This window comes from Crinia signifera, chromosome 1 (genome assembly GCF_055691185.1).
Source record: "Crinia signifera chromosome 1, ASM5569118v1, whole genome shotgun sequence".
Taxonomy (NCBI): Eukaryota; Metazoa; Chordata; class Amphibia; order Anura; family Myobatrachidae; genus Crinia; species Crinia signifera.
In genome coordinates, this window is record NC_139217.1 from 154976461 (window position 1) to 154990910 (window position 14450).

Sequence of the window (14450 nt, forward strand, 5' to 3'; positions counted from 1 at the left end):
CTGTTAATATTTCATTAACTCTCAGCCCATTGTCGTATAAACACAGATGGTTTAGCCATTTTAGTCTTGTCCTAAGCTGACGGCGTTCTTATGGCATTTGTGTACCTGTGCTTTGCAGATCTGGATGAATGTGCAGAAGGTCTACATGACTGTGAATCCCGGGGTATGATGTGCAAGAATCTCATTGGTACATTCATGTGTATCTGCCCACCAGGCATGCAGAGACGACCAGATGGGGAAGGATGTATGGGTAAGTCACAGCTAATCAGACAGGGTCCTTTCTGGAGTATATACAACAATAAATACATACATTTGTTTATGCATATGTGTTTATGTATTCTATCTAAACCAGGGCTGGGCAACACCGGCCCTCCAGATGTTAATGAACTACGCATCCCAGGATGCTTTGCATTCGTTTTGCTATGTGGCCATGCTGAAACTGATGCAAGGCTTGCTGGGATGTGTAGTTCATCAACATCTGGAGGGCCGGTGTTGCCCAGCCCTGATCTAAACCATTTTTACATCCTTTAAATCCTGTTAAAATAGACAGGAATCTTCCCACTTACTGATAAATTGTCATAACATTTGTGTATTTTCTCATTCGTCATTATGTAATTATAATGATTAGTTATTATTAGGGTGTGATTTGTTTATATTCTTAGGAATATAGGGTGTGGGATAGAAGATCTACAGTGTCTAGGTATACAGTCATTAGGTTGACAAGGTCAACAGTTAAAAAGTTAGCGCTGGCCATACACTACTGCGATATATCACAGCAGTGTATGGCCATGCAGTACATCACATGCGGTCCTTTCACATGCGATGTATCACATATGACCCCGTTCCACACCAACGGGAGTTCTGAGTCGGAGGTCGGACTTGCTTCCATCCGATGCCCATTGGATCGGATTTGTTGGAATCGAGTCAAATCGGCCCAAATCAGACTAGTGTATGGGGACCTTTACAGCGGGTAAGGCTGACAATATCAAAAGGTTGACATGACAATGGTTGATATAGAAATGGTTGACACAAGATTTTTGTTTTGTGTTTTGGGTAACATCTTGTATGTTTCATCGTTTGTAACTGCACTCATTAGAGACGTGTCATGCTTCAGGCACGGTGGCTTGCTTTGCTACCGCTGTGCTCACCATAGATTACTATTACCAATCATCATTCACGTGGATAGTACATGAAGCAAAAGTTGGGATAATATGTAAAAAAAAAAAATTATGTTTACCATTTGTGTCAACCTTTGTGATGTTGTCATTTTGATCCTATCAACCACAGTGCATATCGACCTTCCATCTGCTGACCTTTTGACTTACATACCCTCCAACATGGGCCATTCCATTAGGTACAAAATGCTCTGTTCCTGGACTTTCCTGCCAGTGGCAGTTACAGATGTGAGCCTGCAGCACAGTCCAATATTCAAAAAGGGGAGCCACACCTGCTGCCACCCCAAACATCACTGTCCTGGACTCACTGGCAGTTGATGTGACCCCCCTCTTTGAATTTTGGAATGTGCTGGAGTCCAACCTCTGTAACTGACACTGGCAGAAGTCCAGGAACAGAGCATTTTGTACCTAATAGAATGGGTTATGTTGGAGGGTATGGACTTAATCCATGACGACCATATGCTGTCGACCTAGAAATTATATGGTAGTTTTTAGATGTGGAGATGGTGCCTATAGCAACCAATCAGATTATACTTATCATTAATCTAACACTTTCTAGGAGATAATAGCTAACACCTTATTGGTTGCTAAGGGTAACACTTCCATTTCTAAAAACCTGCACATAAATATGTGGATGCTGAACACAGGTCAGAGCTCTGACAAGCTATACGTATCTCTTTCACCGCAGCTGGCACCTGGGTCATTGCCACTCACACATGCTTGATGCTTGGAGATAACATAATTTCCAAGCAATCCTGAGCCAGCCAATCCACAGTCTTGTAGGCATAACCGGGGTCATCAATGACATGGGTCTGCCTTTCACACTGCGGCCTAGATGAAAGACTTGTGTCAATCCTTTTACATCAAGCCTGGAAGCAGCTTGCGCTGACATTAACCCAGGTTCTCATCTCTGTTTGATAGGGGTATTTGTGTGTAATTAGATTTATCCCATGCCAAAATGAAGCTTTGTTTTATCTTACTTCAGCTGCTCATTGTTTAATATTGAATGACCTCATTTGTTTAATCAGATGAAAATGAATGTCGCAAGCCAGGCATCTGCCCCAATGGGCGCTGTGTGAACACTATAGGAAGCTATAGATGTGACTGCAATGATGGATTCCAGGTCAGCGCCTCTGGAACAGAATGCATAGGTAAGTACCTTCTCTCCTATAAATAACATATGTTAATACTCCTTAAGATACAAATGATCTAAGCTTCTTGCCTCCCTGGTGACAAATGCCTGCAGCCACATGTGTTATTCTAAGGTTATATAAGACATGGTATGAAGAGAGTGCTCTGCAGCAACAGATAGTATGGAATGTGCGCTTCATTGATTAAGAGCAGCAATTGTGATCCTCTTATGTGTTTTCAGATTTCAGAAATATACTTGCCCCTGTCTTCGTTGTGCATCTAAACATAGAGACACGGCCTTAGCTTGTTAGCTGGATGTATACATGGTTAAGAAATGCCAATTGTCTAAGTAAAAGTGATGCTTTATTGTAATCCTTAGACACCCGTCAGGGATCTTGTTTCACTGAAGTGCTACAGACAATGTGCCAGCTTTCATCTACCAATCGCAACATGGTCACAAAGTCCGAGTGCTGCTGTAACCTAGGACGCGGCTGGGGCAACCAGTGTGAACTCTGTCCCCTTCCTGGTACTGCACCCTACAAGAAGATGTGCCCGCACGGACCTGGCTTCACCACTGATGGAAGAGGTATAGACAGGCTCTGGCTACCTGTCATATCTGAATTAGATTTGTATAATATAGCAAATTCTCATCGAGTCCTCTCCTTTAGATATTGATGAATGCAAAGTTCTACCCAACCTGTGCAAAAATGGGCAGTGTATCAACACCATCGGGTCATTCCGTTGTCACTGCAATTTGGGCTACACCACAGACATCACAGGGACCACGTGTGTTGGTAAGTCATACTTCTATGGGGGTCAGACACATGGGGGTAAATTTAATAAGATCGGATACTGAAGATGGGATGTTGCTATGAGCAACCAATCAGATTCTATCTAGTATCTTCTAGAATGAGCTAAATACAAAAGTAGATTGGTTGCTATGGGTAACATCCCATATTCAATAGAACTCTTAGTAAATTTACCCCATGGTATAAAGGGTCCGAAGAGTAGTCATGCTCTTATTTTTGTGTGTTCTTATTTGTTTCCTTTCTATGCAGATCTGGATGAATGTGCCCAGTCTCCCAAACCTTGTAACTTTATATGTAAGAATACGGAGGGCAGCTACCAGTGCTCATGTCCCAGGGGCTACATTCTGCAAGAGGATGGAAAGACATGTAAAGGTACAGTACTGTATACCTGCTTAAATCTAGAGAAATAATATTTTGACAAACATGTGCCTAGAACTTGAATTTGGTTAGACCGTACATACCCGTTGTAGGGTAACATTTGATTGCTCACCCTTGTACTTGGTTAGACCGCACCTGCCTGTTGCAGGATAACATTTGATTTCTCGCTCTTGTACTTGGTTAGACCGTACCTGCCTGTTGCAGGATAACATTTGATTTCTCGCTCTTGTACTTGGTTAGACCGTACCTGCCTGTTGCAGGATAACATTTGATTTATCGCTCTTGTACTTGGTTAGACCGTACCTGCCTGTTGCAGGATAACATTTGATTTCTCGCTCTTGTACTTGGTTAGACCGTACCTGCCTGTTGCAGGATAACATTTGATTAATTGCTCTTGTACTTGGTAAGACCGTACCTGCCTGTTGCAGGATAACATTTGATTTCTCGCTCTTGTACTTGGTTAGACCGTACCTGCCTGTTGCAGGATAACATTTGATTAATTGCTCTTGTACTTGATTAGACCGTACCTGCCTGTTGCAGGATAACATTTGATTAATTGCTCTTGTACTTGGTTAGACCGCACCTGCCTGTTGCAGGTACGGTTTGATTGCTCGCTGGGAGACCAAACAGTTTACACTATAAAAAACTTGTGCCCATTTAGATTTATGTTGGCATTATTGCTCAATTACTCTAAAGGCACTATCCACTAGCATGATATGTGCCCTTGTTATGCGATTCCGACACATTGTTGCAATGGATCGCATGAACAGTTTTATATTGCATGTCCTTTTCCTGCGATGCAATGCACTTTCCCATGCGCCTCGCAGTTGCAGATCTCAGTGACAGCCACAAGGATCTATCAGATCCCACAGCCATGAATGGGTTCGCATATGATACATCATATGCAACAGGACAACATACGATGTATCATGTGCAATCCAGCCACCCGGGAGTTGGCGGGTTATCGCATGAGAGGTACCACATGCAATACCTCTTACTAATGGATGGGGGCCTTAAGGATGTGTTATAAGTTCAATTGCTGGTTTTGTTGTAGTACCATTTTATTATTATGGTTCATTATGATGACCACTACAGAGCTTTTCTGTGTAAACAGACTGTGGGAATGTAGCTGTATCCACTATGACATTAAGAACAGCAATTTCATTTAGACTAACCATTTTTAAAAACTTAACTAACAATATTATGGAACTGATGTAAACGTAGAACCGGCTGAGTTAGGTAGGCATTGATATTGGGCAGCTGCAGCATGACTAGACAAGCAGCAATATAAATCAGTAGCTCATCGAAAAATCTGTTTTAATTCTACAGACCTGGATGAATGTTCAACCAAACAGCACAACTGCCAGTTCCTCTGTGTTAACACTATTGGAAGCTTCAACTGCAAGTGTCCCCCTGGCTTTACTCAGCACCAATCCTCTTGCATTGGTAAGACAATACAATATTTTTACAAATTTATTGTCATTGAAGACAATTTGAATTGTCAAGTTAAATACCAATCCAGATTCATAAATGGGTGTGATTTACATTAATAGGATAGTGCATTTTGAGGGCTATATAGTAAAGTTACCTGGTGAAACAAGATGTACTGTAGCTTACATACTGGCCCTTATTCTGATTGACTCGCAAGGCTGCAAATTAGAAACTCGTCAGTCCACCCACCTCGCCCCTTGCACGACGTGTTCACTCGTACAGCTGCAATTGGATGTTTAACATGAACATCCATTCGCAGCCTATGTGGAAACACCCACATCATTTGATGGTCACCGATGTGGAGGGTGCACGCATGTCAGGTCACTTAGATTTGCATGCACACCCGACAGGAACTGGGAGGGCAGCTAACATCTGTCGTTGTCAGCTGCCCGCCCCCGCATCACCAGGTGAGTTCCATGGGAACACCTAGCGTTTTCTTGGGAACGCCCAAGAAAGGCTACGCGTTCCTGTGTGTGAATCCGCCAGCCCATACCCCTGCCCGCAGTCTTGCGCCCCTTGCCTAGCCACAAACACACCCGGCGCATGAACATGTGCAGAAATGCGCATTTAAAAAACATTGCGCTCACATGCAATTTGCATGCGAGTGTAAGAACCAGAATAACCCCCGCTGTGTGCAAGTGTGCAAAGGCTTATCTTATTCATTTCTTAAGGGATTTCACTTTATTTCATCCCATGTTTGGAACTTTTGTAATTATAAGGATTACAAATTAGACCAAAAAGGAGGTTGTGATATTGGGCCTTATTCTGGTCCAGTCGGCCAAACGTACGTACGGTCCGTATCACCGTATGTTTCCCGTACGCAGACGGTGATCGTAAGTCCGCCCACAAAACATCCGCATACGGACGGTCACAAACACAGACAAAGGGGAGTGGCGTACACTTGTGCGTACGCCACCGCACACGGACGTATCTCCTCTTAGACACCGATAACTGGCGTACAACAGAGCGTACGCAACCGTTTACGGATGTCTCTCGGCCATTTTCCCACCGACATCTTGCGGCTATCTGAGCGTACGCCACCGTGCATGGATGGGTCTCGCCTGTTTTCAATAGAAAACTCAGCGTATGTCACCGATCGTGAGAGTGAGCCTACTTCCGTGCACGCTGGCACATAAATGGCCCTGCTAATCTAGCCTTTCAACTATGATTAAGGCAATTAAAAGAATGATTCTAATTGTTAATCAATTATTGTTTTCTATTACCTCAATTGTCTACCTTAATGAACAGCCTAATAAAAATACATTTTAACCCTCCTTACATGTATATTTATTATGTTCTAATGTTGCATTTTAATCACTATCTATGTGTCTATTTAGCATAAACCAAAAAACAATGTTTGTGTTAGAGTGAAAAAGTTGACACATGTCGACTTCTGTAGATTGAGTGTCCTGCTGTTTAAAGTATATACAAACACTTACTGAATGGGTGTAGATGGTTATAACCTAACTACCTTGGCATATATAAGCAGCTGTTAAAATGAATCTTACCTAAAACTAAACCACCATTTACATGTAGAGAAGTGAAGAAAGAATTGCTTCCAATGTGTTTGTGGGCTGTGTGTGGCTTGCAGGTAGTGAAATCATGATTCTCACTTAATAGGCTGCAGCATTGCTTATTACATTCAGGTGTCTGAGTTTGAGTAGTAATCAGCGTTAATTAGCAGACCCAGGCGTCCGCTCTCATACGGTATCTCTAGGGGTGGTCTGGAGGTATCGTTGGCGTCCGCCTGTTTTCTGTCCAAAATGCACGGTGCGTTGGCCGATCGAGCAGTTGTAGCACCGTACATTTTTTGGTGCACACCCCCGTGTACGCCCATGTTTATGCCCAGTTTTCCTCATTATTTCGGCCCTCAACATGCCCCTATGCCGCCCACAATGACCGTGCTCTTGCGGACAGGTTTTTTCGCACGGAAAGTCAGTGAGCGTTGTGAAGTCGCCGCGCCTGCGCATTGCGAAAGGTACGCATGCGCAGAACAAAAAAAAGCCTGATCCAACGGCGTACGGCCCGAACGCACCAAGCAGAATAAGGCCCATTGTGTGCACGTGGGTGCTTCCACAAAAGTAACGTTTATAGTTATAGTACGTACTGTATATTGTATTAGTTACACAAATATTCATGGGTTTTTTATTTTAAAAAGTGATAACATAATTACGAGCCAGTCATCCCATGTAAACATTTATGTTGTTATTTGTATTGGAATATTTACTAAGCTCTCTACACCCAGATAACAATGAGTGCAGTGCCCAGCCCACCCTCTGCGGTACCCGTGGCATGTGCCAGAACAACCCGGGAAGCTTCTCCTGTGAATGCCAGAAAGGTTTCTCCTTGGACAGCTCTGGCAGCAACTGTGAAGGTTAGATCCAAACTAAAACAGATTTTAACATTAAAAAATGTGTGTTTGGAATAAACAAAAAAGTAGTCCTTTCCCTAATGCAGTATAAATAGGCATTATATTGTCCGTATGAGGGAGCTAAACCTCGCTGTGTTGTCTCTTAGATGTGGATGAGTGTGATGGCAGCCATCGCTGCCAACATGGCTGTCAGAATGTCCTTGGAGGATATCGCTGTGGCTGCCCACAAGGTTATGTGCAGCATTACCAATGGAACCAGTGTGTGGGTAAGTAGGGGATTAAGAGATGAAGCAAAACATATGGAAGTAGGATATATTGTTACATTGGGTTACTCATGTCTATGTTTTTACTGTTTCTAAGTGGTGTGACCAGGCACAACCTATTTCTTCATTACATTTGGACAGCATTTAATAGATTATGTATTTGGGAGTTACAGATGCTCAATTCTCCCTGGATTGTCTCTAAACCAATAAATCGTAGCCTATTTATCATTTGTCTATTATTCTGGGAATAAGCAAGATTTATCACTACTTGTGAATTAACAAAATTCACTTATCATGACAATCAATCACATACATAACATAGGGGCAGATTTATTAAGCTCTGTGAAGTGATAATGTGGCTGGTACTTTATCACCGGCCAATCAGCTCCTAAATGTGAAGTTACAGGCTTGGGTTGAAAAATGACAGGTAGGAGCTGATTGGCTGGTGATAAAGACCAGACACTTTATCACTTCACCAAGCTTAATAAATCTACCTCATACAACTGTCTGTACTGATATGCCAATGCATGAATAAACTTGGCTTTTAGTTTCACTAATGTCGAAAATCATGAATATACATTAAATGAATAGCATTTATTTATAAAAACAAACTTGATGAACCAAACAATAGTTTTTTCTTCTGTAATAAGCATGCATTGCGACAATACAAATACCACTGCTGCAAACCCCACTAATCCCTGGCGTCTCTGTATTACAATCAATGTGTCTCTCTTTCTGCTTTCAGATGAGAACGAGTGTGCAAGCCAATCTACCTGTGGCTCTGCGTCTTGTTACAACACGTTGGGAAGCTTCAAGTGCATCTGCCCATCAGGCTTTGATTTTGACCAGCCTTTTGGTGGCTGCCAGGATGTAGATGAGTGCTCAACATCTGGAGGAAACCCTTGTAGTTATGGCTGCTCCAACACCGATGGTGGTTACCTATGTGGATGTCCATCGGGTTATTTCCGAGCCGGACAAGGGTAAGAATGATTGGACATGTGTACAGCATGGGTTGCTGGGATTCTTTGCATACTACACAGAGACTAATAAGCAATCTGCTTTACAAGGCGTGTCCTCAAGCAGCTGTCTCCAATCTCAGTGAGATCACATGCTCAACCTGTACAAAACAGTATGAGGGTGATTTGTAACCTCATTAGTGAACAGGCATTTTCATAGGCTACTCTGCTGCGGTGACTGTCTGTTGTAGCTCCTGTAACCAGCTTACCATATTAATAGATGAACAAATACATGGGGAAAGCATTGTTCTACCATGAGAATGTTATTTCTGTACCTTTGACCCAGCCGAACTTGGCTGAATGTGTTTGACCAGATTGACCAGATATGTCTTGGTTGTTACAGTTGATCAGACAGGCAGGTTTTATATAGTCTTCTTTATCTGCAGACACTGTGTATCAGGCATGGGATTTGGCAAAGGTTCCTATCTCCCACCTGTTGAAGAGGATGAGGAAAACATCCTATCCCCCGAGAACTGCTATGAATGCAAGATCAATGGTTATCCAAAGAGAGGAAGACAGCGTCGCAGCACAAATGAAACCTCTGAGCATGAGGTAAGAGCTAAGCAGCTTCTTGCATTTGTTTTGTCAAACTTGTATATTCTTGTTCTGTTTTTAATACTGTTCTACTTGATTTATCTGCTGCCTTCCATATAATAATTAGGGATAACGAAATTGGCACCATTACCCAACAGCAGTAAATTAGATATAATACACAGTATACCAAAAGAAAAGGGTGATATAACGTACACAATATGTACACAGTATGTACAAGAGGTCCCTGTGCCTCACAGGAACAGGGCAAGATCTTTAGGAGCCCTCGTTATTGCCCATAGATAGCTATGCATATACTGTAGCTGCTACACACAAAACTTACTACGGTTAGTAGATGCATAGACACAGTTATATGAGGTATTTCTGCTATTGTTAAAGTATAACAAGGAATCAAACAGTGTACAATGTCATAATAATATAATTATAAAAATACATAAATGGCATACAATATGCAGACTTATGAAACAGATAATACATGCAGAAACAAAAAATTAAGGGGTGATTCAACATCCTTTAGTTCCCAGCGTATTTGCACTGGGGACCAATGGTGCAGCTTTGCGCATACGTAATTATACACATGTACAGGGCCACGGTGCGAACCTTCCGCGACTATCACAGTCAGCGGCATTAGCATGGGTAGGAGAGGGACGGGGTGGTACTGAGAACATAAATTGCGAAAAGTACCAGTGCTGCGCATCCATAGTAGCCAGCAGCAAGTCTGGGCCACGTTCTCTGTGCATTTCTTCACAGTGCATCCTGCATGTCTGCTGTGTAGTTCTAAGCATGCTATTTTAGAGTATTTGATGTTTGCCTTCTCTAATATGGCTATATCCAGTACAAGATAAAGGGGGCAATCTTACACTTTGAAAACATTAATTTAGTGTTCAAAAGAATATAAATTGCCTGGTGTAAAGGTGCATGTAAAATGTTGTCACTATGGCCCTTATTCTGGTTGGTGCGGATATGTCCGCGTGCATTCGTTCCGCCGATGTTTTGTGTCTGCGCATGTGCAGAGGCATATCTGCGCATGTGCGAAAGGGACATAAGTCCAAATTCCACATGAATTGTTTACACTACGAACAGGGGGTGGAGAGGGGCGTGAAGGGCAGTTTGGCCTCATTAACATATGCATACGCCCCGCGTTTCATGGGCGTTCCCATGAAAACGCTGGGCGTACGTATGGTAATGCGGCCGTGACGCACGTGTAGGGGGCGGACATATGACATTGCCGGATGTCAGCTGCCCGCTCAGATCCCTGCTTTTGCACGGAGAAATGCCCGAGTGGTCTGAGCTCGCGGGAGCTGCCTGACCACTCGGTCCTGCATTCGATGGTCTGCGACCATCGAATGATGGGGGAGGTTCCCAGAGATGGAGGAGGTGTATACATGAGAAATCCACTCGTGCTCCGTGCGGTCAGCCGCTTACCGCATTCGGACGGAGTGAGCGATCCGTACGGAAGACGGGGTTTATGACGCACGGTCCTGGCCGCATATTCGGCTCCGGCCGCACAGACCAGAATAAGGCCCTTTATAATGTTATATATATATATATATATATATATATATATATATATATATATATATATATATGGAAGTTAGACTGTAGATAGAGGCAACATCAGAGTATGTTACTTTAAATATGTAGCATTAATGAGTCCCTTTTGTTTTGCTGTAGAACCATATCAGCATGGCCAGCGTTGACATCGATGCGCCACTTAAAATGAGTCTAAACATTTCTGACCTGGTAAACAAGCAACATATCATGGACCTAATTCCAGCCTTGGTGCCACTGGAGAATCATGTTCGCTACATCATCTCTCATGGCAATGAAGACGGCATCTTTCGCATCCACCAGAAGGACAGTCTGAGTTTCTTGCACCTTGGCCGCAAGAAGGTGACTCAAGGTACGTATAACCTGGAGATTGTCAGCGTGCCGCTATATCGCAAGAAGGAACTGCAGAAATTAGAGGATGAGAAGGACTTCAACTACCTCAGCGGTGAAATAGGTCAAGCTCTTAAGATGAAACTTCGGATCCATCTTTATTAACATCGTAATAAACATTCCTCACGTGGCCTTCACAAGATCTGAACTTTACATTTATAGAGAAAGTCTTTTTCTGTCGTGTTTAATTAGCTTTTGTGTCAGAACCTCAGCACTAAGGCATAAGATTGATGGGAAATGTGGAATACAATTTCAGCAGTGACCAACGTCTGTATGTATTTTGGGATTTTCTTCATAGTATTTTTGTTATATAAAAAATGGGGGAGGGGGAGTGAGATTGAAAATGAAACATTAACGGGCTGGCCAAAAATGACAATGGATACCATACATTGTATTTCCAGTGTGAGGCCAGTGGGATGTTCAAACAGATGGAGGGCATATTTCACAGATATTTGCTCTCAATTTCATTGCAAACCTCTAACCTGGATGTGGATAGAAAAAATAAGCTAGTGCCTTATGGGCACAGTGGCTATGGTTTTACCATAAGTGATGATGCAGAAGTTTATTTGCACCTCTGAGTACTACCCTGCTCTGTGTGTGTGTGTGTATATATATATATATATATATATATATATATATATATATAGTATAATAAAATGAAGTCTGTAGTTCATAAAGAACTGCTAGAACGGTTGTGTAATTGGTGTAACACAACGATATAAAAATGGTTACTGCAAATCCCATCTTGATATTTAGATTTTTTTAAATTTACATAGTCAGTTCTTCCTTCATGAGAACTGGGAACGTGTACTGTAACTGTAACTGCTGACCAGCTGAGAAAGGGCATACGGATTCCATAAAGAACATATGTTGGTCTATGGACTCATCTCTCTGTTCATTCTCATCTTCCATAATGTCTGGATTTTCCGATAGCCATGAAAAATATCACATGTTTAGTTGACGAAAGTGTTTTCAGTGGAACAAAAAAAGCAAAAACAAACTGAAACATTCACGTAATTGTTTCTTGCAAAACTTTTTTTTCATGTTATAGGTAAGAAAGAAAAATTACCTAGAATATGCATAATTGTGATATCGGATAAATTATGGAACACCAGGCATTATGATGGCAAACGACGCTGCACTTTATGCTGCGTTTTTTTTTTCTGCTTATTACAAAAAGCTATTTTAATTACAGATTTCAAGTCTCTGTTTATTTTATTTTTTGTATAACAAAAAGAAGTACAAGCATTGTCATTTTAATTTATAAGCTGCAGAAAATGCAATATATTCCATGGTTAATATAGTCGGATGGTATGGGTGCTGTGTAATGCCAAATGTTCAGTGAAACCACATTTTCTTGTATGGGGGAAATCCGATAGTGCCTTAATGCCAAGTCTGGTAGAACCATGCTTAGACCTTTCAAAAAGAGGCATCACCACTAAACAGCCTCATCTGATCATTTTACTGTACTCCTCTAACCTTAGGTTGCAAGGTGGAGGTACGAATAATAAAATATAATATTACTAAGAATTAGTAATAAGAACTAAGTAGATAATACTAAGTTCACTTAGTACTGATGCTAGCATGGAACTGACGGAGAACGACTTTGGTGTAAACCTGTGTGTCCAGCACTATCAGTATTATGAAGTATCCTGGTCACAATCACATCTTTTTACTATAAATGGACTGCACACGTAAAATGCTCTGTATATTTAGCAGCACAAGCAAGTCAATGTACTTCCTTCCTGCTAGGAACAAACAGGAGGGAGTGAACACATAAAAGATGGTGCTACTTTAGACTACGGTATGAATACACACAATACTACCTGACACTATGCTGTATACATCACACAATGGTGCTTTATTCACCCATCCAGTGCTTACAATGGCTTGGTTACTGCACTGTACATCCCTTTAAAAAAATAAAAATAATAAAAAAATATTTATGTATAATCACAACTGTAAACTGTTGCTCAATTTTGTAAGTTCATATTCATGTAGTATATATATATATATATTTTATTTGATACATGTTGGGTTGTTTTTTGTTTTTTTATTTCTGATTCCCAAGGGCAGCCACTTTCTGGTAATATGTGTGAATACTGTAATTGTTGCGGAAATAAAATCATAAACTTGAATAAGATGTTAGCTCTGGAAAATACGAGACGTTGTGAAATAGAACTGTGTTACTAGACGGTGCTACAACAAATAACTTCATTGTACAAATCATTTCTTTTCCAGTCTTGTGTTGAGCCAAATGTGTCATTTCTGGGAGGGGGAAATGTTATTTTCCTTTCTGTCCAATGTGGTCTGATTCATTTATAAACTACATTTCAAACAGTGTGCTGTATTTTTTTGTTTTTTTTGTTTGTTTTTAGGCACATATGATAATTTTGTACAACTTTTCATAATTGTGTTTTTCTTTTGTATCAGAAGCAACAGCAACAATAAAATTATTTTGGGTAAAAATATCCTTTTTTTTGTGTTCAATAAAACCAAACTTCTAAAAAATATGACTACGGCCTGATTCAGACTTGGACCTGACGGTCCACCCCTGGAGTGATTACCTTCATCTCTTCTCTGGGTTTCTTCCAGAGAAAAAATGGAGGCGGAAAGAGTAAGTATACTATAACCTCATTGGATTAAGCTACAGGATGTGCCCCCATACACATTTGGGCTCTTTCCATGTGTTTGAGACTATCAATTGCATGGAAAGAGTCCAAATTGCATGTGATTGACAGCAGGCTCCGGTGCGATGAGAGGTTCCATATGCATCACACCAGAGCCTGCAAGTTGCAACCGCTGCAACAGAAATCTGTTCGATTACTTTCAAGCCGGGCAGGCTTGGCTGGGATGGCATGCAAAAGGACTGCCCAAGGGGGGATCTTGGTTGTTGAGACCTTGCACCTTCTAGAGTTGAAGCCAGCTCTTGGGTATTTTAATTCCTAATGTCCACTGTGGCCTTGCACCTAGTTCCCAGATATTGACAGTCCAATTGCTCACTGTGCCATCAGGCCTTCTACCTGTTGTGGTTTTGGGCCTAGTGCTTGAGCCTATCCTATCGTATAAAAAAATGTCAGGAGGCCAATGTGCACTGTGAGATGGACATTGAGAGCTGTTACTGGGGCTGCAATGTGTGCTGTGAGGGTATCAATGAGGGAGCTGTCATAGGCGAATCTAGAATTATGGTAATGTGTGGTCCCAGATCTAGACATAATAGCAGGGGGACCTTTGCGCGGCGTAGCCACATGGCAAAAAGGGGGCATGGCCTCATGGGAATGAGGCGTGGCATCACAAAAAGGGGTGTGGTATTACACTTTAGA

At 41.8% G+C, this 14450-nt stretch overlaps 1 protein-coding gene across 1 annotated transcript in view; it reads left to right on the forward strand.

Annotated features, from left to right (window-relative positions):
- Positions 1-13596, forward strand: part of LOC146062888 (fibrillin-2-like) — a 55694-nt gene extending 42098 nt beyond the window's left edge. The window contains exons 46-56 of the mRNA XM_083174896.1: positions 119-250; positions 2204-2326; positions 2686-2892; positions 2975-3100; positions 3365-3487; positions 4823-4939; positions 7230-7358; positions 7502-7621; positions 8364-8598; positions 9021-9186; positions 10861-13596. Coding sequence (XP_083031022.1) covers positions 119-250; positions 2204-2326; positions 2686-2892; positions 2975-3100; positions 3365-3487; positions 4823-4939; positions 7230-7358; positions 7502-7621; positions 8364-8598; positions 9021-9186; positions 10861-11232 — 1850 coding nt within the window. The 3' untranslated portion in view covers positions 11233-13596. The remainder of the gene's footprint in view (positions 1-118; positions 251-2203; positions 2327-2685; positions 2893-2974; positions 3101-3364; positions 3488-4822; positions 4940-7229; positions 7359-7501; positions 7622-8363; positions 8599-9020; positions 9187-10860) is intronic.
- The last annotated feature ends 854 nt before the right edge of the window (positions 13597-14450 follow it).